A 24,524-nucleotide genomic window follows, 5' to 3' on the forward strand; every position below is an offset into this window, starting at 1 on the left:
CCTCACAAAAGCGATTTGTTTCTTTGTTCACTTATTTTTCCAGTAAGTTGCCCAGCTCCTGTCCAATTAGCTATCCTTAAGTTTGAGGTGAAGTTTCTCAGGCCTTTTTCACCTAATCGCGGAGAGAAACTTCCCCAAACAAAAACCAGCTTTGTCACTCGGTCAACAAAACCCACATTCCTATAACCGGGCTGCGCTCCTGCGCGGGTCAGGGATGGGGTGGGTGGGGAAAACTGCGATTTTCCCCTCTATAAACCCCCTCTGGATCCAGCAGGGACCCCCCGAGCACCGAGACCTTGCACCCCGGTGGATTTTAGGGCATCACTCTCCGGTTTAGCAGCGCTAATTCAGCGGTGGGGACAAGGGTTTGCTCCAAGCGCGGTGTTCAGGGAGGAGCGAGCGATTCCAGGGCTGGCTCCGCGCCCAAGAAATTCCTCGGGCCGAGTTAATGATAAATCACGGGCTGGTGAGGGGTCCCCGCTTTGTCCTTCCTGCGGGGACAGAGGTTTGGGTGAAGTTTGGGGGTGGCAGAGCCGGGCAAGGCTCCGTGGAACCGATCTGGGGGTGATGGCTCATCCCAAAGGGCAGGATTGGGTTCCCCCGCCGCAACATCCCGTCTGCAGGTGACACAAAGGGGGATCCCCTGGTGTTTGGGGCCTTGGAGCTGGGGATCACATCGGGATCCCTGAGATTTGGGGTGTGGGGATGTGTGAGGCTGCTCAGGAAGGTGCTGGGAGCCAGGGATGTAGCTCCGTGCTGGGACACTCTCAGTGGTCACCCCATATCCCCTCTGCTGGGGAGTCCCACGGGCTCTGCTGGCATCACCCCATCTCCAGCCACCTTCCCAAAGGATCTTCAGTGGATTAGTGCAGGGCTGAGCTGGTGGGAGCCTTTCCAGGTGATTTTTAGGGATGTGATGTACCTGCTGGGTTATGTTTGCACCAGGAGATCTTTCCAAATGATCTTCAATGGATTAGTGCAGGGCTGAGCTGGTGCCAGTTGCTCCAACCTTTCCAGCTGCTTTTTAGGAATGGGAAGTACCTGCTGGGCTGTGTTTGCACCAGGGGGTCAGAGCAGAGATGGGGTGCACACAGATGGAATGTTCAGGGTGGGGAAATCTCACCCTGGATCCCACTGGCAGCCCCTTAGCAAGGGGAAACTGAGGCACACAGGGCTGGGATGACCCCAAGCAGTCCAGCCCATGGAATGGAGCATCCCAGACCCTCAGGGCTGCAGCCAGCACTGAGGCTGCTCCATCAAACTGCCCTTGTCCTGTTCTGATGGAATCCAGGGGGTTTTCCCTGTGCCACCAAAGCTGGTGCTTTTCTGGGCAGAGGTTGCCCTCAGGACCACACTGGGGACAATGACACAGCTGGCCCTGAGTATCTTCTGGGGGCAGTCACAAGGGCCACAGATGAGGCCATGGATGAGCCCTTCCTGATGGACACATGGGATTTGGGAAGGCAGTTTGGGCTGAGCTTGAAATCATCCTGTCCTGTTGTCCCTTGGGATGATTAAGGGAGGAAAATCCTTCCTGTCTGCCATCAGATGCATCCTGGAGGATGCCAGCCTGGATCCAAACCCAGGACTCTGAGAGCAGATGGGAAAAAGGGGAAAAATCCCCCTGAGGATGAGGACTTTGGCCAGCGGAATGCTGGTGGATATCCACTGTGGCTTGTGACAAACTCCACGGCAGGATAATTCCTGGTGGGAAGGACCCCAGGAGCTCTCCAGGCCATCCTGCTGCTGGTGGACCCTGCCTGGTCCATTCAGGGCTTGAAAACCTCCAAGGATGAGACAGAAAAGCCTCCCTGGGACTGTACAAATGTGCCTTGTCACACCTCCCCATCACCTGCCGAGGTTTCTCTGGGGCTTTGCCCACCTTGCTGCAGCCTCCAGAATAATTTTGAGTTCTTCCCTTGCTGGAACAGCTCAAGACTGGCATGGACTATCAGGTGTTTAGCTTTTCATTCCACTCTGCCTGCTTTTTCAGATCCAGAAAATCCTGTGGGTTAAAACTGGGATCAAACCCCCAGAGATGAAGAGCTGCGATGGAGGAGGTGGGATTGGGACAGGGGGAGCAGCTTGCTCAGGGTGAGCAATAGCCATGCCCAGATTGATCTGCTGATTATTTTACTGTCAGAGAAAGGTTTCCAGGAAGCTGTGGCAGGGTGTCCATTCCAGGAACAGCCTCAGGGAGCTGAGAGGGAAGGAGGGACAGGCAGGAGGGCACAGAGCCACGGTGCAAATTGTGGCTGTGCTTTGCCACCATTCCCCCTCCTGCCACGTCCTGGGGGATGGGGACAGGGTGGACTGTGTCCCTTAAACACAGCCAGCAACTGGGGGAGGAAAACTGATAGCAGAGTGGGAGGGAGGCCAGGGAAGGTGGAGCAGGCTGCTCTGTTCGGGCTGTGCCAGGAACAATGGGGCCTTTGTTGGGGAAGAGAGGTGGTGAGGCTGGCAGGGACAGTTTGGTGCTCAGAGAGTTCCTTGGCCAGCTGGGGCACAGGGCACTGGTGTGTGGGATGGGACGATGTGGTGGGCAGTGTCCCCCCAGGCAGCTTTGGGGGACAGGGAACTGGGACATGGGGTGGGACAGGTTGGTACAGCTGGGGGCGGGGAAGGGGAAATAATGGGGAATGGGAAATAATGGGAAATGGAAATGGGAAATGGGATGGGACAGGTTTGCATCCAATGCATCCCTTGGCCAGCTGGGGGGACAGGGAAATGGGCTGGGACAGTCTGGTACCCACCATGTCCTTTGGTCAGAAAGTGGAGCAAGGAACAGGGATATGGGTTATGGGATGTGGGATGTGGGATATGGGATGGAGCAGTCTGGTACCCACCATGTCCTTTGGTCAGAAAGTGAAACAAGGAACAGGGATATGGGATATGGGACAGTCTAATACCCACCATGTCCTTTGGTCAGAAAGTGAAACAGGGGAAGAGGGACATAGGATATGGGGTATGGGATATGGGATGCAGGATATGGGGTATGGGATATGGGATGCAGGATATGGGATGGGACAGTCTGATACCCATCATGTCCTTTGGTGAGAAAGTGGAACAGGGATATGGGATATGAGATATGGGATATGGGACAGTCTGGTACCCATCATGTCCTTTGGTCAGAAAGTGAACCAAGGAAAAGGAATATGGGATATGGGATGTTGGATGTGGGATGTGGGTTGGGACAGTCTGGTACCCATCGTGTCCTTTGGTCAGAAAGTGAAACAAGGAACGGGGATATGGGATGTGAGATATGGGATATGGGACAGGCTGGTACCCAGAATGTCCCTTGACCACAGCTGGAGGAAACTGGGACACGGCAGATGGGACAAGGGACAGGCCAGTTTGGTACCAGACATCCTCTGGTGGTGGGACTCATTTCCAGGTGCCTCTGTGAGCCCCACACATGCTGCCAGGACTCTCCTTGATGTGGGTCTGGGTTCGTGGCCACCCTCCCAAACCCTTTGGCATCAGGAATTGCAGTGAGTGGTTTAAGAATGAGCTGGTTCTGAGACCCTGGGGACCCTCACAGCATCCCATGCTGGGGCCATCCTGAATCAAGAGCTGCCACCCACTCCAGACCAGAGGAGCTCTGGGGATGCAGGAATCTGTCACCCAGGCTGTCCCTTGGCAGCTCAGCAGAGCTCCCTGAAGGAGCTGCCTGGGTCCTTTCATCTCATCTCTTTTGTTTCAGCCTTGTTATGTAAATAGCTGATGCGGGCCCCCATAATGAGAAAGTCGTTCCCCAGAATACAAAAGGCTGTAATTATCTCATTAGCAGGAGGAAAGGGAAAGGAAATGCTTCTGAGCTGGCTCACTTGTATTTCCCACAGCAGCCTGAGGAAGCACAGCCCCCAAAAGCCCCCAAAACCCCCCAAAAATCCCCCAAAACTGGGACCTGCCTGCCCCTAATACTGCCGCCCCCTCTCTTCAGGAGAGAAAAGCAAAGTGTGATCCTCCTGTCTCAGAAATGGGAAATAATGGGATATGGGATATGGGATGGGACAGTCTGGTACCCATCATGTCCTTTGGATAGAAAGTGGATCAGGGAACTGGGATATGGGACATGGGATGTGGCATGTGGGATATGGGATGTGGGATGTGGTACTGGGAGGGCTGAGGGCTTTGAACTTGGAACTTTCCAGTTATCCAGAGGATGCTGCAGGTCCCTGTGCAGACCCCTCAGTGCTCTCAGGTGCTGGGACAGGCATAGCTGGAAACTGGGCGGGGGTCACAGAGGGACAGGGTGGTCCCCACATTCCCAAATTGGATGTTCCTCGGCAGGACTGCCATGCTGGGCAGTCTAAGTCCAACCTCCCAGTAAAGTGCCCTAGGGCACCAGCAGGGTGCCCTAGGGCACTTTACTGGGGATTGGGTCCAAAAGTAAATCCAATCATAAATCCTTTGCACAGAAAGATGGAAAATGTGCAGATACACAGCAGCCCCACAGCCCAAGAGGTGTCTGAGGGTGGCTGCAACAATCTGTCACTGCTTGACCCTCCATCCTGCCTTCCTGAGTTTGATTTTTAGCTCTGAATGGGGAGAAAAAGATCTGCAGTGCAGGGATAAATGGGAAAAAGAGAGGTCTGTGACCTGGGGAAGGGGCAGGAGTTGTTCTTCTGAGTTCATTTGGCTTTTGGTAGTGGAAAAAGCTTGTGGTTGAAAAGCTGGAGGTCTGCATGTTTTTGCAGACAGGTTCAAGAGTGCTCCTACTGTATTCCAGTGGCAGAGGAAAACCTGGCAGCCACCAAGCCAGGATGGGGGGAAAGGAGCAGGAGGAGGTGCAGGAAAGAGCCACAAGAGTTACTTGAGGGCTGGAAAAAACGCCTGTGAGAGACAAGAAAAGCTCATTCTGTTCCCCTCTTCAGACTGAGCAACTTGAGAAGGGTGTAGGAGAACAGGAGGTGCTGGGCTCTGGTGCCAGGTGGGAGCTGTGGTGTCCCTGCTCCTGAATAAATCCCAGTGGAGCAGCTCTCAGCCAGGTTTGGGACAGCACAGCCATAAGGAGGTGGCAAGTGGTGGCCTGTGACACACAGGAGGCAGAGCAGTGGCTGAGTGGCCTTTTTGGAGGATGTGGTGTACAAGAAAAGTGAGGGAGAGGAAGAGGGATGTGACTGAAGCTAAGAGGACAAGAGGGAACAGCCTCTAAACAGGAGAGGTTTAGATTAGATATCAGGGAAAATTTCTTCATGGAAAGGGCGTCCAGGGCAGTGTTGGAGTCCCATCCCTGGAGGGATTTAGAAGCCATGTGGATGTGGCACTTGGGGACATGGTCAGTGGTGGCCTGGGCAGTGCTGTGGGAACAGTTAGACCCCACAGCCTTAGAGGGTTTTTCTAACCTGAATAATTCAGCGATTCTGTGATTCTACAAGTGCAAGTCTTGGTTTTCAGTGGTGGTTTTGCCCCAGGGCTTGTTAACCCTCACTGGACACAGGTGGCTTTGCTCCCTGCAGGGTCTGTGTTCACTGCTAACCCATTCCTGTCCCTCCCTTCCCACTCCACATCTCTTCCTGGATCAAGCTGAAATTATCACAGCCATTCTTTTTCCAACCTGCTCCACCACCCCAGGATGTGTTGACTTTTTCTCCTCCAACCAACCCAACCCCTTGGCATTGCTGCCAACAAACTGGCAGAGCCAACCTGAGCTGTAAACACAGGGCAGGTGCAGCCCTACCCCTACAAAAACAACAGAGCAGGGTTCATGGTGTCACTAATTGCTCCCTCATTAAGCAAACAAACCCGACTAATCAAGGTCAGGGGCACACCTGTCACCACAGTTGGCAAGAGAGGGAATTTTTGACCTTCAGGTGCCTTTGTTGCCCGCGCTGGCAGCACCTCCTGCCTGGGATGGGCACGAGTGCCAAGCCCTGCTTGCTCTGGGGCTCTTTGCTGGTGCCCAAGGGCCATGACTGATTCCCTTCCCTCATTCCCTTTTCCTGATTCCCTTCTCTGACTCCCTTCTCCCTTCCCTTCTCCCCTGGCACCATGCCGAGCTGTGTCTGTGTGTCTGCCTCCCCAAAGCCTTTGTTAGGAGAGTGTTAACAATTAACCTCCTCAGGCAGCAACAGAGCCAGGCCTCCATCATTTAGTCTTGGTTAACCATTCAGCTGCTTATCTCAGAGCAATCTTTCTTCTTTCTTAACTGGAAGGCATTCACTAATGGTTTGGGTAGAGCAAGTTGGAAGATGAAGTTGTTATTTTACAAATGTCTGTATTGACAATAACATCTCGGAGTGTCCTGGAGCTGCAGGCAGGGCTGGAAACCTTGGTAAGAGGTGGGCAATGCAAAGTTTGCCTGGCTTAGCTGGGGAAAAGGACATTTCACTCCAGATTTTCTGCGTCAGGCATCAGAATATTGCTGCCTCTGAGGCAAGGCTGCTGCAGGAAAGGCCAAGAGGGCACTGGAAGTGGATGGATGGGATGGGGAGGTGGTGCAATGTGGAGTGTGTGGATTCCCAGTGTCCCTGCTCAGAGAAGGTCACCCAGCCATGCTCGAGGGTGACTCTGCTTTCCTCCTAAAGGATGGACTTGGGAATGAAATGCTGGTAAATGTCACAGACATCTTTTATGAAAAGTCTTTTTTTTAGGATTTTTCTTTTTGAGAAGCTGAGAAGCTTCAAAAATAAAATGTAAACAATGGTTATGTGCTGCTGTGGAATACAACAGGTGGATCTGTGATTGGTCTCATGTGGTTGTTTCTAATTAATGGCCAATCACAGTGAGCTGGCTTAGACAGAGAATCTGAGTCACAAGCCTTTGTTACCATTCCTTCTTTTTCTATTCTTAGCCAGCCTTCTGATGAAATCCTTTCTTTTATTCTTTTAGTATAGTTTTAATATAATATATATCATAAAATAATAAATCAGCCTTCTGAAACATGGAGTCAGACCCTCATCTCTTCCCTCATCCTCAGACCCCTGTGAACACTGTCACAGGTGAAGGCAAACACTTTGCTTCCCTCAGGCTCCCTGTGCTCATGGACAGGCTCAGCATCCCTGGGAATCACAAACAAAGCTTGTGAAAAGTTCAAACATGAATTTCAGTTCATGCTCCCATGGGAGGGAGGCAGTTCTCATGGAATCATGGAATAGTTTGGTTTGGAAGGGACCTTAAAGATCATTCAGTTCCATCTCTTCCCATGGCAGGGATGCCTTCCACTGTCCCAGGTTGCTCCAAGCCCCATCCAGCCTGGTCTTGGATACCTCCAGGGATCCAGGGGCAGCCACAGCTGCTCTGGGCACCCTGTGCCAGGGCCTCTCCACCCTCAGTCAAGAATTTCTTCCCAGTATCCCACATAACCCTGCCCTGTCAGTCTGAAGCCATTCCCTCTTGTCCTCCTGCCCCAGAGATGATGAGATTTAAGGAGAAGAAATGTCCTGGGGAAGTTTTTAGTCACACATTCCCCCAAACCTGGAAGGAGAAAAAAATATTACTCTCCTGCTCTGTGCTGGAGCGTGGCAACGTTATTCCTGTGCTCAAAATTTGATTTCACAGTTCAGCTGAGGAACAACCAGTGTAAAACCTGACTGGGAACTGGAGCTGGCCAGAAGATACAAACCCAGGGGTTGTTGTTCTCAGGAAAAAATGGCCCTTTTTGGCAAACAAAGCTGTACTGTCAGGGAGCTCTTGGCACTTCTGGAATCTCCTTAATAACATATTTGTAACACTTGTCTGTATGCTCTGTTTATCAGATCCCGGGTTTGCAGTAAACACAAGCTGAGAACAAGGGGGTTTTTTTCAGAATATTTTCTTGGATGATTCCCAGTTAAAAGAAAAGCTTCTTGTCATGTTGGCTTTTTTTTTTTTTTTTTTTTTTTTCCCCTTTTGGAAGGATCAAACTTTCCAGTGACCTCATCCCTGCCCTCAGAGAGTCAATGTAAATGTGCAAATGTCACCGTGAAATTTACCCAGTGAGGGAAAAGTAACCTGGATTTCTCCCTGGCTGGCTGGGGAGCACTGCAAGGAGACAATGCCACATCCTTGTCTGGAGCTGAGACCTTCCAGCACATCCCTCCTGTGGTGCCTGGTGTCCCATAAAAAGAAATCACAGCCTATAAAGATTCCCAAAGTCACCGAAAAGCAGGTTGTTCCTAAATTAGGAGGAGAAAAAGTCTTCCTTTGACTCATAAAATCCAAAGGCACCGTTGGCTGAGCGTGGCTTCAAGTGGGTGTTCTCCATCCTTCCTCATCACCCCACAGCCCAGCCAAGTCTCCAGGTGCTCCTTTTTCTCTCCTGTATTTTGCTGCTTTGGAATGTGGTTGGAGATTGTTTGTCCACCATGTGAATTGTTTTTACTTAATGACTAATCACACCAATTCCCAGCTGTGTTGGGAATCTGGAAGCAGTTCACGAGTCTTTAATTAGTATCTTGTTAAGCCTTCTGTAAGATCATTTCTATATTCTTTAGTATGGTTTTAGTATAATATCATATCATATAATAATAAATTATGCTGATTTTCTTTGGGAAGTGTCTTTAGGGTGTGACAGGGTCATGAGCCTTTGAGTGCTGCTCAGAGCATCACATGCCTCATATGTGACCAGACCCTGCCACTCCTTGCTGCTGGCAGGGGTTTTGTCACTTATGGCCAATAAACACTCGTGTTTTGGCTGTGGGGGATCCCCCCACGTGCTCGTGTGATCCTCCTTCACTGCCAGGTCAAATTAGGAGGACAAAAAGTCTTCCTTTGACTCATAAAATCCAAAGGCACCGCTGGTTGAGTGTGGCTTCAGGTGAGTGTTCTCCATCCTTCCTCATCACCCCACAGCCCAGCCACGTCTCCAGGTGCTCAGCGAGCACCTGGATTGACCCCTGGGCATGGTGCACTCATGAACCATCAGTGGTGATGTTCTTTGGGAAGTCTTTAGGGTGTGACAGGGTCATGAGCCTTTGAGTGCTGCTCAGAGCACGTGTCCAAACATCACATGCCTCATACGTGACCAGACCCTGCCACTCCTTGCTGCTGGCAGGGGTTTTGTCACTTATGACCAATAAACACTCGTGTTTTGGCTGTGGGGGATCCCCCCACGTGCTCGTGTGATCCTCTTTTACTACCTGGTCTTTAGACTTTGATCAGGAAATGACATGAGATCATCTGCTGGGGACAGAGGTGCAAAATGCAGGGTGTCCTCAGCAGGGAACACAAAGTGCTCACTTAGTGCTTGTTGATCATAAAATCCCAGAAATGGGATTACAGATGGTCATAAAATCCCAGAATGGGCTGGGTTGGGGTGGAAGGGACCTTAAACCCCATCACAGCACTCTGTGTCCTCTCCCTCTGGCACAGCAGTTGCCACATCTGCCACACAGGCTGTACTTTGGACAGGGCAGGGTGCTGGGAAAGAGGGAGGAGAAGCCTCCAGAAATGCAGTTTAATAAAAGCAAAGTTGAGCAGCACAGCCCCTGTGCTTTAACCTTTTTAATTCTTTTTCCATTCCATTATTAGTGCAAATAGCAAGGCCCTGTGAGACACCACGTGGGAGCTGAGCTCCAGACCTCAGCTTGCTCTCCAGGGAAATAAACCCAGCTCTGCTTTACTCAGGGAGGGCTGAATGAGCATCCCTACCCCAAGGAGAGGGAGAACCCCGCTGAAATGGGGATTTTCTCCATCTCCCCTTCCTGCCTGACTGCTGCCATCCCTGAGCCTTTTTCCAAAGGGCATCACTATTTTTATCCCTTCCACAGGGAAACCTGCAGCTTCCGCTGCCCTTAAGTCCTGCTTTAGCCGCTGGGTTGTCAGGATGGATTATCCTGGAAATCCTGGAACTGAGGGTGCCCGAGACAAAAGAAAAGCATCAATTCTGACCCATGGGGACTGAGTCAATGAACTCAGTAGGGCAGGTGGGCAATGGTCAGCTGAGTGGCCACAGCTGTCCACAAGCCACTGGCCTTGCTCCTCCAGGTTTGGTTCAATCACTCAAAATTGCAATGCACCTTCTCCCTTCCCTCAGGGAATGAGATCCTTGGCTGGTACAGGTTCATATTCTCCATTATTCAATAAGGCAACAACAAAAGAAAAAAGCTTGTTGTGGGTCTTTTATTTCCATAAATAAGATTTCACACCTTTGTGTAAAAGCTGATGAAGAGCATCTAGACAGCTGAGAATTGGTCCCAAGGATAACCGGCCCCAGGACAACCCTAGTGAAAGACAACTTTTGAAGCCATTATTTGCATGTTATCCCTGTCCCATGGCCTAGTTTTGGCCAACCCAAGGCACAGCCTAAGTAGGAATCAAATGGAGAAGGGGAATAAAGATTTAAATGAAAATTTAGGATGACACCTGCACAAAAGTATCTGTTTTAAAGCTCAAGTTCAGGCGAGCAACAATCCCAAGAAAGAGATGGAAATTGTGTTGCTTAAACCCTGTGGTGTCATCCCTAAGGGATGTGCTGGAGGGAGCACTTGTATGAACCAGGACCAGGGATGGAGACCTTCCAGCCCCATGGGAACACAAACTTACTCAAATCTGGGAAAAGTGACAGAAATAATTCCAGCTTCAGCACAGCCAACAGTTGTGTCTCACCAGTGCTATAGAGCTGTGCCTACTAAAATCCACGCAACTCACTCCCCTAGGAGCCACAACCCTTGGATTCAGAAAATTAGGACCTCTTTTTGATAACAGTGGGTGGGGTTTGGGGAATGCTGCTCCTCCAAGGGATCTGGGGCTCCCGAGAGGAGAACCCACGTGTGGTATTTGCTGGGTCCCCAGGTCAAAGGAGGAATTGAGAATCTGACTCCATGTTCTTAGAAGGCCAACTTATTAATATATATTAATATATATTATATTATATTATATTATATTATATTATATTATATTATATTATATTATATTATATTATATTATATTATATTATATTATATTATATTATATTATATTATATTATATTATATTATATTATATTATATTATACTATATTATATTATATTATATTATATTAATCTATACTAAAGAATACAGAAAGGATCTTGCAGAAGGCTTAACAAGATACTAATTAAAAACTTGTGACTGCTTCCAGAGTCCCGACACAGCCGGCTGTGATCAGTCATTAAGTAAAAACACTTCACATGTTGGATAAACAATCTCCAACCACATCCCAAAGCAGTAAAACACAGGAGAGAAAAATGAGATAATACTGTTTCTCCTTTTCCTCTGAGGCTTCTCAGCTTCCCAGGAGAAAATCCTGGGCAAAAGGATTTTTCAGAAAATAAGACAGTGACAATCAACAGGATTTGGTTTGAAAGGGCACAGCACTTTTTTTCAGAAAACAGTGACAATCACGAGGACGCAATTTCAATCTGCAAAAGGGCACGTCAGACAAAAATCACCTCTCTAACAAGCCTTTTTTTCCCCCCCTCTCTGTCCCAGTGCCACTGAGCTGCGCCTCCGCCTCACCCCGACGCTGCCATGGCCACGCTAGAGACGCTGCCCGTCCTCAGTGACCCGGCCTACCCCAGCGCGCAGAGCTTCCACGGCTTCGCCCCGCGCTACTCCCAGACCATCCCCCGGAGCGCCATGGGGAGCGTGGGCAGCGGCGTGGCCAACGACCAGGAGTTCGCCATGAAGAGCGTGGGCACGCGCACGCAGAGCGGCGGCCGGCCCGCCGAGGGGCCGCGCAACGGCTACTCCGGCCGGGACATCCCCCACCGCTACTCGGGCGAGGAGAAGACCTACAAGTCGGAGAAAGTCTCCAACTCGCTCTACATCAACGGCGAGGCGCGCAAGAGCGAGAAGGTGAAGGTGGACATCTGCGGGAACGTGACCGCCAACAACGAGAAGAACCTGCCGCCGCCGCCGCCCCAGTACCGAGAGCCCGGTAACCCACCAAAGATTTTGCCGATTTCCGGCAAACTGGACCAGGTGAGCACCTCCTGGAGCAGCTGGGTGGCCGTGGCACTTCTCTGGAAGCACAGGCCAGGAGGTCTTGGGCGACGGCGCAGTCTTGATGGTCTTGTTTTTGTTTTGTACATTTTGATGTAGAGATGAGATAATTCTTATGACTTTCAGGGGTGTTGTTAGTTCTTGAGGAACCCAAGAGCAGGACCACAGGTCTTCTACACACAGCTCATTTAAGTCACTGGCTGTTCCAGCTTCCCTGAGATATGTTTACCTCCCTGAAGGATGAGGAGGGAGCTGGAGTTGGCCCCCTGTTTCAGCATCTGAGTCCCATTCTTGTTTTGTGTGTTTTGTGCCTTCTATAGGTAATTTTCAACCACCCACTGACACTCAAGCTGCTGTTTGAAAGCAGCCACGAGCATCTGTTCCCAATCCCAGTGCCCCTTGTGAAAAAAAGGCTTGGGAACTACCCCTGTAAATGTTATCTCCCAGCCCAGCCCATCCTCATGGCTCATATTGGCTTCAGGGAGCAAAATCTCCCAGGCCTGGAGGAACAGAGCCCCAGAGCCTGCAGTGCTTTATGTAGCCTGCTGCTCTGCTCCAGTGACTTCCATAATTTGTGTCCAGTATTATTTCTGCAGCATTTGGTGGCCTTTTCTCCTGGGTTGTTAATCCAACAGCCCCTGCAGTCCATCTCAGTCTCACACTTGGTCTCCAGCCTCCAATCTCTTCAGTGGGGCTTTTGCTGTTTCTCCTAAAAGGCATTTTCAAATTACCTTTGGTTCCTCCAGTTTAATTTTCACCTAAAATCCAATCTGCAGTAGGGGAGACTCAATTCCATTTTGAGGAAAATTTTGTTTCTAATGGTGCATTGATGGGGTGAGGAATGTGCAAGGCCTTAAAATCTTTTCTAAATCCCTTACAGCTGTGGTCTATTGTCCCCCAGCATTGCTTATGCCACAGAAAACACAAATTTCAAATGAAGAGCAGCTCCAGCATGTTCCTTGCCTGGTGTCACTGCTGTCACAGCTCCTACCTGCTTCTGTCTGAGGACAAGCAGGACATGAGGCCCCCACAGGCACAGGTCACTGCTGGCAGGAGGGAGATGTGATTCTCCTGAGGGCTGCTAATCCAAGGGTTCAATTCAGCTTTCAGCAAAAGGGCAATGCAACTTCAAGGCTAGAAATATAAACAGCAGAAATTAGAGTTATTTTTGGTCAGGTCTGGTAAGCAAGAGGCAGCTCTCCTTGTGACAAGCACTAAGAAAACCCAAGGAGTATTCTAGACAAAAATCATGCAGGTTTGGGGTGAGTCATGCTGGTTTGGGGTGAAAAGATTGTTTCCTTTCAGCTAGAGGAAGGGAAGACAGTGTTGCCCTTTGAGTGATCACAGGTCCCTCGTGTGCAACCCCAAATGTGTAACAAGGTGGGATAAGGAGCAAGCCCAAGCTGCATAACCCCCACCCCATGATGATGTGTCTCTTTTATGTGTTGCTACCGAAGCTGTGTTTGATGCCTGTTCCTTTTTCCTTTTTGCAGAGCAATGAGCCCTTAGTTAGACCCTCAGCCTTTAAACCAGTAGTTCCTAAAAACTTCCATTCCATGCAGAACCTCTGCCCACCACAGAGCAACGGGATGGCAGAGAACAGAAAGAGCTTGAACCACGCCAACAGCAATAGCCCGTCCGCGCCCAAGGGCGGGCTCGACAAGAGCAGCCTTAACAGGACTACAAACCAGGGCGGGGGGCTCTCGGATTCGGGCCGTAACTCCCTGACCAGCCTGCCCACCTACGGCACGGGCTACAGCCAGCACGTGGGCCCCATGAGCGCCTCCACCAGCCACATCAACCGCATCGGGACCACCTACGTGGAGAAGAACATCGTGGGCTACAACGGGATATCTACCTCAGACAGCGGGCGGTCCTCGAGCAAGAGCACCTCGTCCTTCAGCAGGCTGAACCATCTCAACGAAACCATGCCCTTCCACTCGCCCTCGACCGACGACATCATCCAGGACCTGGAGGACAGGCTGTGGGAGAAGGAGCAGGAGGTGCTGCAGATGAGGAGGAACCTGGACAAGAGCGAGGCGGCCATCTTCCAGGTGTTCGAGGAGAAGCAGAAGATCTGGGAGAGGGAAATGGAGGACCTGAGGCAGAACTATGCCAACAAGTTGCAGCAGGTCTCCAAAAAGGCGCAGCGGGCTCAGCAGGCTCTGCAGCTCCAAATCTTCAAGCTCCAGCAGGAGAAAAAAAAACTCCAGGATGACATGGGACAACTCCTCCAGCAGCGAGAGGAGCTGGAGAAGAAATTTGTGGCTTTCAAGAAGGAGCAGGCTGAGTTTCTCCCCAAGATTGAAGAGACCAAGTGGGAGGTAAGAGCGTGGTTGTAACAGGCCATAAATGAGGTTTCCATTGTGGAATCTGGTGACCCAAAGTTCCTCCCACATGCCCACAGATAACAGCCATGGGTTGGTGACCTCCAGGTAACAGGTGACACTTGTCACCTCACTTGTCTGAGCCCCAGGCCTGCTGATTTCAATTAAGCTAAAATAAGCACAACTTTTTGTGCACACCCTCCTGTGCTGGTTAATAATTTGACTTCACAGTCTGGTCACTCCAAGTCATGACATTCAAATCCAGTTTCACGGAATACAGGTCTTTCCACACAGGTACTTGTGCCTGCCAAAAATGGGCTTAAGTCTATTTTAATTAAATTCTTTTACCATTTGCATTTGGGCAAACCTTGAAACCGGTTTTCAGATATTTGCTTTGTTTTAAATTGAAGATATAAAAGGAACTGAGCTAAAAATGACATCGATAGAGCCATGTTTACCTCATGTTTTCCATTGTAACACACTTTTTTTGGTTGTTAATAAGTTGATCTCTCTCAAAAGGCTGAAAGACACATTCCTCTTTCTAGTTCTCCTGTTGAGTCCTACATAACTTTTTCCTACTGTTCCTATTTTTAGAACATTTTATCAAGGTCTGTTTGTATAGCCAGTGCTAACATACCGTTTTTTCAGCTTGATCATGTGAAGAATTTTAATCCTTCCATGCAGAGGATAGAAACTTTAAATTTATTAAGAGTGCAGAGGCAAAACATAGCTCTAGAATCCAGACGACCTTATTCTGCTAATCCTGATGGAAAGTCAACGAAGCTGGGATTAATTAGGCTCTGAAATGTGCCATTCGCAGATGTTCAGCAGAAGGTTTGGGATCGAGCTCTGTGGGTTTGTAGGTAGGAGAGGAAGATGAAGGCAGGAGAGAAGCATCGCTGGTGGGGACCACATCACAGGGCTTGGCTGTTTGGGCAGCTCCAGCTGGGAACAGCATCAGATCCCTGAGGGAAAAAACACAGAGGTGGGGACAACATCTAGGTCTGTGGCATGGTGAGGGCTGGGTCCTTGGGCAGGGTCATTTAATGGGCAGCTCAGGGGACAAGCAGCTCCTCACTGCCACCGACCAGCCTCACGAGTGCTCTCCCCACAGGTGTGCCAGAAGGCAGGTGAGATCTCCCTGCTCAAGCAGCAGCTGAAGGATTCCCAAGCCGACGTCTCCCAGAAGCTCAACGAGATCGTGGGCCTGCGGTCGCAGCTCAAGGAAGGCAAGAACTTCCTGCGGGAGAAAGAGGAGCAGATCCTCACCCTGAAGGACTCCTACAGCTCCAAGAGCGTCAACCTGGAGATCTGCGAGGGCGAGCTGCAGAGGAAGATGAGCGAGGTCCAGGTGCTGAGGGAAAAACTGAACCACTGTGAGCTGGAGGTCTCCGGCCTGAAGCGGACACTTGCCAGCATAGGGCCCACGGGGTCTTTTGGCGGGGACCTCGGGGACAAGCTGCGGGGGGACCCGCTGGCCTGCGAGAGCGACGAGGCCAAGATGCAGCGGCAGAGCGAGGACAGCGTGAACAGCCTGAGGAGGGAGGTGGAGAGGCTGCAGACAGAGCTGAAGCTGGAGCGGCAGCAGCGGGAGCAGCAGGTGATGGACTTCGAGGAGGAGCGGCGCACGTGGCAGGAGGAGAAGGAGAAGGTCATCAAGTACCAGAAGCAGCTGCAGCTCAACTACGTGGAGATGTACCAGAAGAACCAGCTCCTGGAGCACAAGGTCAACGAGATGAACACCAAGGCCACCAGCCCCCCGCACACCGAGGAGAAGAAGACATGGACTCCCTCCAGGCTCGAGAGGATAGAGTCCACCGAGATCTGAGGGGAGCCGAGGTGACACGACAGAATTTTTTATTGCTGTGCATGTACTACCTACTCAAGCCAGAGATCTTCCGAAGGATAATGCGCTCCCGTGGGAGCGGTGTGAGCGTGCTCCCACCAGGCTCCATCACCCTCACTCTCCACTTCTGTGCTCTGTAGGTACAATAACTGTGGATGTGCGTTGGTTTTCTATCGACAATGCCACATCTCGGCTGGGGTTTTTTCCTAGTACAGCTGGTGAGGGTCAATTGGCTCTTTTGTAATCTGCCCTGACTGTTACTTCACTAGAGGCTGCCACCCCCTCTCCTACAATTCACCCTTCTTTGGTTGGTTGTTTTGGAGGGTTGTATTCAGTTTCTTTGGTTTTCCAAGCATTTACGTGCAGCAAAACAGTTCAAAGTGGCAGGTTTGTTGTTTTTTGGGTTTTGTTTTGTTTTTTTTTTTTCCAGGACGTTTTTAGCCACATTGGCTAATGGAGCAAAGCTCTTGGGATCATGAGCAAACTCAAGCGTTCTGCATCAAGTATCCTGTCTAGACGGTGGTCTTAGTGAAGTCAGTGCGAGCTTGGCCACTGATTTCAGTGAAACCAGACATATCTCTACCAGACGACTCCCTCTTGCCCTGGCTGCAAGAGGTTAGGACATCCTTGAGGAGCAGGATGAGCCTGTCCTGCTAACAGAAGCCAACGAGGAATGATGTCCCAGCAGGAGCCTCTCTGGAGGCTCAGCAGAGCTTAACACATGCTGCGTTTTCACTTCCTTGTGGTTTCCTCCTGCAGTTCCACTCCTCTCCCAGGCTGTGACCAACCCTGGGAGCAGAAACACCCTCCCACCTCTGCCTTGGCCCCCTTACTCTATACCCAAGCTGGCTACAGCAAGAGAAAAGCTTGGAAATCCAAGCTAGTTTCCCTTCCCAACAGCCCCCTTACTTCCCAAAGTCAATGGAATCGAGGTTTGGGGAAGCCTCCAAACCCATGGGATGTTTATGCAAACTGAAGCTTTAGCAATCTGCCCCAGAAGCGGGCAATTGTGCCACCCTGTCCCCAAACGAGTGACACCTTGGTGCACTCTCTTGGGCCAGGGTCTGCTTAAAAACAGCACTCGAGCCTCACTCAGGAGTTGCAGGGGGGGCACAGCAGCATCACAGCTGGATTGCAGCAGTCAGCCTTCAGTTCTGCCATTCCAAACAGCACCCACAGCCATCCCACACCCCAGGGATGGAGAGAACAACTCGCAGGCCTGGCTCAAGAAAATACTCAGCTACTAACTCTGAGCATGAAAGAAGTCATAAGAGGGGGAAAATGCTTAAGATCACGCAAGTGCTTATGCCCTGGCAGAATAATAAACCAAATCCTATGTGCACAGTCACTAAGGCAGCAAAACCTGGCATTCTGCTTGAAAAGGTGGGCAAGGTGAGCTCAGTTCTTCTGTCATGGACAATTTTTTACCACAAGTCATAATAAAGAGAAGAAAAATGTTGCAAAGTGGAGTGTGCACTGGCCAAAGGATCAATAGGAGTGGGGATTTTGGCTCTTTGCCCTGGGGAGCAGCTAGAAGAGAAAAGTTAGGATTAGCACTGGGATGTCTGGAAATGTTTCTGAGGTGACACCAGGGTGAATTTGGCCAGATTAAATTTCATGTGCACACTAAGGAAGAACCTGGAGGCATTGAGGGGCTGAAGACCTTCCAAACAAAAGCCCTGAAGCTGCACATTTTCCATGTTCTGTCTACCCAAAACTCTCCAGTTCACAACCAGGTGTGACCTTCGGTTTGAGAACAAACATTGCTGTGATGAGCTCCAGCCTGAGCAGAGTGGAGAATGCAGTTAGTCCCACCAGCCCAAGTCATGGGACACTGCCACTGGCCAGGAGCTGGTGGTGGCTGCCAGAGACCCCTGGAGCCATTGAAAATTGAAAAGTGCCAAGACCAGGGCATTTCAAGACCCCAGTTGACAGCTCCTCTCTTTTCTCACCACTTCTGCCCATGTCTTTGGAGCTGGAGGAAGACAACTCATAGAAAACCCCAGGGCAGCTCAGGCTAAGCCCCTTTCCCTGGACCAGCCATAAAAGGGAGGTGAGGTCAGGTTTGACAACTGATGGCTGTGGGGAAGAGTCCTCCTGCAAATCCTGAAGATCTCCAGCACTCTTGGACATCAGCCCAGCAAGGAAGGAGCGCAGCTGCCTGCCAGTGCCACACAGCTGCAGACTTGGCCATGGCAGGGCAAAATCCACAGGCACCTGGCCAGGCACATCCTAGAGCTTCCTCCGTGTCGTACTCCAGGCCTTCCAGGCACAATCCAACATCCCACAGTGGCAGGGCTGGAGATGTGGTGTCTCACCTCCCAAAGCAGGTGTTTGGTGTCTGCTCTTGTGAAGATTGTTCACCTTGGAGGAGGAAAGGCCTCCTCCCTCCACCTTCCTCACTGCATCACATCGATCCAGAGCTTCAATCCAGATCTGAGACCTCGACTGTGGACATTCCCTGCATGGCAGAGCCTTCCAGGCACCCACTAAGACACTCTGCTGCTGGTTTTTCCTCTCTTGGGATTCTCCCAAGATCCCCCCAAACAGCACCCCCAGCTGTCCTGCAGAAACCACCCCACCCCTGCTATGGTGACAGAAAACACAGATGGTTTTGGGAGCCAAACTGCCACAAAGGATTCCTGTGCTCCAGGATTCCTCCCCACAACTGGACGTGCTGCTCCCCATCAAGTCCTCTCCCCTGTGCCAGCCCTTTGCTCAGAAGAGATGGAGCAAAACGATAGTGAGACACCTGGATTCCTCTTGTTTGTGCCCAGGTGGAGCTCACCTGGCTCCTTCCACATCTTTTACACTTTCACAAGTTGATTAAATCTCCCATCTAAAGCTTTGTTGAGGCTCTGGGGTCTTAGCCCTGGGTTAGGACAGCCAAGGCGTGCCAGGCTGGTGTTAGGGTGACATATCCTGGGAATGGCCAAGGAGGCTGGCAGTGTGTCTCTTGGAGGCTCAGGCAGGGCTGATGAATTGTTTCTGTCCCGTGGAATTCCACCCAGAGCTTGGGCTTGACCATCCTCCAGCTGTTTCCTGCACCTTGGAGCTGGTGGAATTCAGTGTGACATCCTGGCTCTCATGTCATTCCCCAAGTGCTGCCCCCAAAATCCTCTCCAACCTGCCACTGGCCACCACCACAAGCTGTGGCCGTGAGGGTCTCAGCTCTGTTGCCCACACATGGGGTCCACAAGGGTATCTGGGATATCTGGGATACCCAACACATGCATGATCCAAGAGTTTTGGGAGAGTGGTGGCAGTCCTGGAGCAGCTCTGGTGTCACAGGCCCCCCATGTACAGAGCCCAGTCATGCTCCAGGCACATCCACATGGCCAACAGAGGACAATGATCAGCTCCAGAGGCTTCCACCCATGAGGACGTGGGCTAAGCAGGGTGTCCTGGTGCCAGGGAAGGTCTCACTCTGCAGTGGGCATGGCTGCTTTGCTCCACCACCGTCCCAAGGCTGGCTGCTACCACTGTCTCAGCAACCCAGCTGGGCTGATTCCAGCACTCCCCTCTCACCCCCAGGGTGATCACCACAACCAGGGCACGTTGTTGTGCCCCACACAGCCCCACTGAGCTCCTGCCACTGTCTGCTGGCAGCTGGTGGCCCCAGTGCTGCTGTCACTGGTGGTGGTCACTCACCTCCAGGTTTCCACGCTCCAGGGAGGAATGGAATTGTTGCTCTAACACTGTTGTACAGAGAGAAGTGTATTTGGATGTAAATAAGAGCCCAGCTCTGTGTGTTGATGATTAAAAGGAGATAAGAAGGCTCTGTGGCTTCTCTGTTGGCGAGCGGGGCCGAGCGCTGCACACAGGATGCTCAGCACCCCGACCTGGGCCTGGCTGCACTGGGAATGGGCTCCAGCACCTCCCAGGAGAGCAATCCACTTGGGATTAGCTCAGCCTGGTGTCCCTCTGTCCTGCTTTGATGCTTGCTGTCACCCTGAGCCAGGTTTGCAGCGACCCCCTGGTTAAGGGTGCCCATCTGGTGTCACAGCCAGACTCCAGGCAGACTGTGGTTTCCAGAGTGTCCCCCTGAGCTCTGCCCACCACGGCAAGGACCATCCTGCTCCCCTCCTGCCCCTTGCAGTGGCACTTTACAGCTCGCTCAAGGCAGCGGGCTCACGAGCAACGTGACCAAAGATCTCTGGAGAGCGCTGGGCTCCATGCCTGGAGCTGTGTCCCGGCTTTCCTGCAGAGACCTGAGGCTGGTGGGGGCTGGAAAAGGGGAATGAGAGCTGGCAGGGGACATGATTTCCCTGTGTCCCACCTGGGAATGTCTGCAGGTCCATAAGGGCCTTTTCTGTGAGAGATAGGACAGGATAGAAAGGAGTTCCTGGGTGAGGTGATTGTCCCCAGTTGGTGACACCAGTATCCTCCACAGCCATCCCAGTTAGCTCCACACCTTTCCCGTGGAGAATATGGACCAGGGGCTGTCCCTAGGAGTTGGGATGGATGCCATTCCCTTTCTTCTTGAGGAGAAGAGAGGATGCACACCAAGTCATGCATCTTCTTGTCTTCAGGCAACTTCATGCCTCTCATCCTCAGAGCAATAGGTCAGCAGCAGACACCACTACAGGGTCCAGCCAAATGTTCTGGCTCAGTGGGAATGTCCAGGAAAATGAGCATCCTGAGAGCTGGTGGTCCTGCTGGCTGCCCCCTTGGTGTCCTCTCCACAGCTCACCCCAGGGCATCCTCAGCACCCTCCTTACCAAGGAACCAAACTCCCAGGTGAAGGCAGCGTGTTCTTCACTTGTCCTGCTTGGGGTGTTGAAGGTATCTCCACCCACCTTTGCTCCAGGAAGGCTCCTGGACCTGGGAGATCTGTGCTCCTGCAGGTGGGTGTTCAGGTGGGTCTGGGCCTTGGGCAGATGCCTCTCAACTGTGCCTCTGCTCCCCAGCTATTCTCAGCCTTCTCCACTCCATCCCTGGGATGGAAGGGAGCCCAATTAATTTAACCCAAACCTTCAGTTTAAGCCTTGAAACCCCTTTATATTTACTGTTCACCAAGATCCCTGGCTAAAGATCTGCCCATGTGTTGCCTGCTGCTCCTCTGCCCCAGCTCTCCAGGCTCTCCTGCCTCTTTTCAGATCATCTCCATCCCACTGGAGCAGTCAGGGCCTCTCCCAGTGCTCTCCCAGGTACATCTGGACAAGCTGGAGCTACAGCCCCCACTGGGAATGGGTGATCCCAACCCTGCTCTCAGGAGCTTTCCAGAACACTGATCCTCTCCTCTCTGACATCCCCAGGGATTTTGGGGATGGATCCATCAGCCCTGCTTTGCCTCCAAGGACAATCTGGCTTCCTGCTGAAAGACATTCCCACGGCCTGCAATCCTGTGGGATCATTGCACGGGGATTCACAACTTCACCACCAGCTCTGGAGCTCCCTGGTCCTTCCACCCTCTGGAAAAAACAGGGGTCTGAGGGGTCTCTGAGGTCCTTAGGAGCACACAGGACCCTGCAGTGTACCAAGGGGGTGGGATCTCATCCAGCTGTTTGCAGATGTTGGCTTCCCAAGAGGATGTTCTTGTATTTTCAGGGTAATCCTCCTCCCTGGCTCTCCCAGTGATGGGAATTGTGTCAGCTCTGGGGCCTGGACCAGGCTGTGTCCCCACAGCTCTTTCACAAATCTGTTTTTTCCAGCAGAAAGTCTCTGCTTTCTGTCCCAAAGCAATAGGATTTTCCAGGGAGATTTCAAAGGGACTCTTCCCAACTCTGACACCTGCAGACAAGCCAACATTCCTTCAGAGCTCCAGCCCTGGCCTCAGCTCCTCTGGAAAGGTCTGCAGGGTCCAGTCTGGCTCTGAACAAACACTTGGTGGCTCGGGTTGCCCAAAGCTTCCCACGTCCAGCAGGTGTGACCCATCCTGTCACTGGGCAGGAAGTCTTCTCCACGTGGGAGCCACTGGGGTGTCTGAGCTCACGGAGCCACCTTCAGTGACAACCAGTGGGACACTGTGGCCATTCCTGAGAGCCTGGGAGGACAAGATCGCTTCACCCCATGGCTGAAAGGAGCAGAACAGGGGCTGGCAGGAGCATCCCAGCACCACCCAATGCTGCACCCCCGGCTGATGTGTCTATGCAGTCCCTTCCCAGGCAGAGCCCAGCCCAGGGCTCCTCCAAGGTGTCTTCGTTTGCACTCTCCAGGACCTGGAAATCGCTGTGAGCCCAGAGGAGCCGCTCCGGGCACCACCCCAGGGAGGTTTTCCCTCGCCCCAAACCCCATTTTAGACGTGGCTGAGTGCAGTTCCCCAGCAGATGCAGAGCTGTGCCCCCCAAAGCTGCCCCGGGGGTGTCCGACCTCACCAGCAATAACAGGAGCTCTGCTGGCCGTGTCCCACCGCAGCAGCTCCTGCGGGACACATCCCGCACCACCCGAGTGTCACTCCAGCCCCAGCCTTGTGCTTCTCTTCCCTCTCGTTTCTGACGCCTCGGTGGCTCCCTCTGTCTCTTTTTCCCTCTCTTTTTCTCTCTCTCTGACTGTGAATTCAAACCAGAAGTGTTCTGAACTCGACTCTGTTACTGTTCTGTCTCTGCGTCGACTGTTGCTGGTTCTCCGAACTGCGTTTCAACGAGACTTTGCAAAAAAAAAAAAAAAAAAAAAAATCTAAAACATCTAAAAAAAAAACCTAAAAAAAAAAAAATTCTCAAAAAAAAGCCTCAAAAAAATCTTTAAAAAATCTAAAGAAAAAAATCTGAAAAGGTTAAAAAAAAAAACTTTAAAAAATCTAAAGAAAAAAATCTGAAAAGGTAAAAAAAAAAAATCTTAAAAAAAATTCTTTAAAAACCCTGAAAAAAATCTTTTAAAAATCTAAAAAAAAAAAAAAACCTGAAAAAAAATCTTCAAAAAGTTCATAAAAAAATTTTTTAAAAGTCTGAAAAAAATCTAAAAAAAGTATTTAAAAGTAAAAAAAATCTAAAAAAGTATATTAAAAAATTCTAAAAAAAAATTAAAATTTATATATATATAAATATATATATATATATGTACTTGGAAAAAATAATAAAAATATTTTAAAAAAAGAACTCCATAAAGTCGGGTGTCTCTCCTGTCCACTTGGTCACTTCCAAACACTGTTGTCTTGACTTTGCCTCTGGTTAAGTGTGTTTAAAGACAAAAAGTTGAACAAAAAAAAAAAAAGAGAAAAAAAATTAAAAAATAAAAGAGGTAACACTCACCATTCTGGGATTTTTGTACAGCAAAGGTGTATCTGTTTCAGAGGTTCTTGTTAAAACTCCACCACAATTCCCAATTCCCTGCTGGCCTGTTGTCTGTTCCCATTGGGTTATCCAGATGTGAAGAGCTCCTGCCTTTGCCATTTTCTACAGTGAATAAATATATAAATATATCTGTACAGAGGTATGTATATATATAAATAGACACGCAGATCTATATGTATACGTATCTCCAGCTCTCCTCTCTCCAGCTGACTGTGAAGGATTTTTATTGGGCAAAATAAAATGGAGAAAGGCCCCGTTTTAAAAACAGGACTGTGTGGTTTGTTTGTGTCACAGCTGGGAGAGTTGGGGAGAATCAGGGGAAATTTGGGGATGGATCCACTGCTGGGAGAATTGGGGAGAACCGGGGGGATTTGTGAATGGATCCACAGCTGGGAGAACCAGGGGGATTTTGGGGATGGATCCACAGCTGGGAGAACCAGGGGGATTTGGGGGATGGATCCACAGCTGGGAGAAGGGAGCAGAACCAGGGAGATTTTGGGGATGGATCCACAGCTGGGAGAAGGGAGCAGAACCAGGGGGATTTTGGGGATGGATCCACAGCTGGGAGAACCATGGGGATTTGGGATGGATCCACAGCTGGGATGGGGAGTTGTGGGGGGAAACCATCACCCTGGGTGAATCAGCACATTCCAATCCAGCTGCAGAGGTGGGGAGGCAATTTCCCTTCCCTCTCCTGGAAAAGCCACATCTCCCAGTGGAGCATCTCTGGGGGTTCCCTGACTTGCCCAGCATGTGGCTGAAGCAGTGGAACACACTCAAAATGCATCAAATTCATGCTGGATCCCAAATGTTGGGGGTGCGGACCCTAGGCCAAGGCCTATCCACCTTCCCTCAAGCAGGGAGGAAATACCACATCCAAAACCTCCTGCAGTTTTTACTCGGATCAACCCTACCCAACTCTGTCAGCCTCACTAAAATCAACAGATAATCGCTGTTTTTCTTTAAAACCCCAGCAATTCCAGCACTTTTCCCCATGGCAGCAGCTTTATCAGAGAGGTCTCCTGCCCTCTGGTGGGATTCCATGAGTTTTCCTCAGGTTTAGAGCCTGAGGTGCCATCAGCCAGCGTGGCTCTCCTCCAGGGCCCTGGGGCCTCCTGAAAATTGCATTTCCTCCTGAAAACGGCATTTCTTCCTGGAAACGGCATTTCTTCCTGGAAATGGCATTTTCTCCTGAAAAAGGCATTTCTTCCAGAAAGTGGCATTTCCTCCCTT

The 24,524-nt window shown here is 50.8% G+C and overlaps 1 protein-coding gene across 1 annotated transcript in view; it reads left to right on the forward strand.

The window, feature by feature from the left end:
* The window catches only part of LZTS3 (leucine zipper tumor suppressor family member 3), a 53,840-nt gene extending 31,186 nt beyond the window's left edge, over positions 1–22,654 (forward strand). The window contains exons 2-4 of the mRNA XM_058024074.1: positions 11,374–11,865; positions 13,380–14,210; positions 15,328–22,654. Of these exons, the coding sequence (XP_057880057.1) occupies positions 11,413–11,865; positions 13,380–14,210; positions 15,328–16,041 (1,998 nt within the window). The 5' untranslated portion in view covers positions 11,374–11,412 and the 3' untranslated portion in view covers positions 16,042–22,654. The remainder of the gene's footprint in view (positions 1–11,373; positions 11,866–13,379; positions 14,211–15,327) is intronic.
* Positions 22,655–24,524: the final 1,870 nt, after the last annotated feature.

Source organism: Melospiza georgiana, chromosome 5 (assembly GCF_028018845.1).
Source record: "Melospiza georgiana isolate bMelGeo1 chromosome 5, bMelGeo1.pri, whole genome shotgun sequence".
Lineage (NCBI taxonomy): Eukaryota > Metazoa > Chordata > Aves > Passeriformes > Passerellidae > Melospiza > Melospiza georgiana.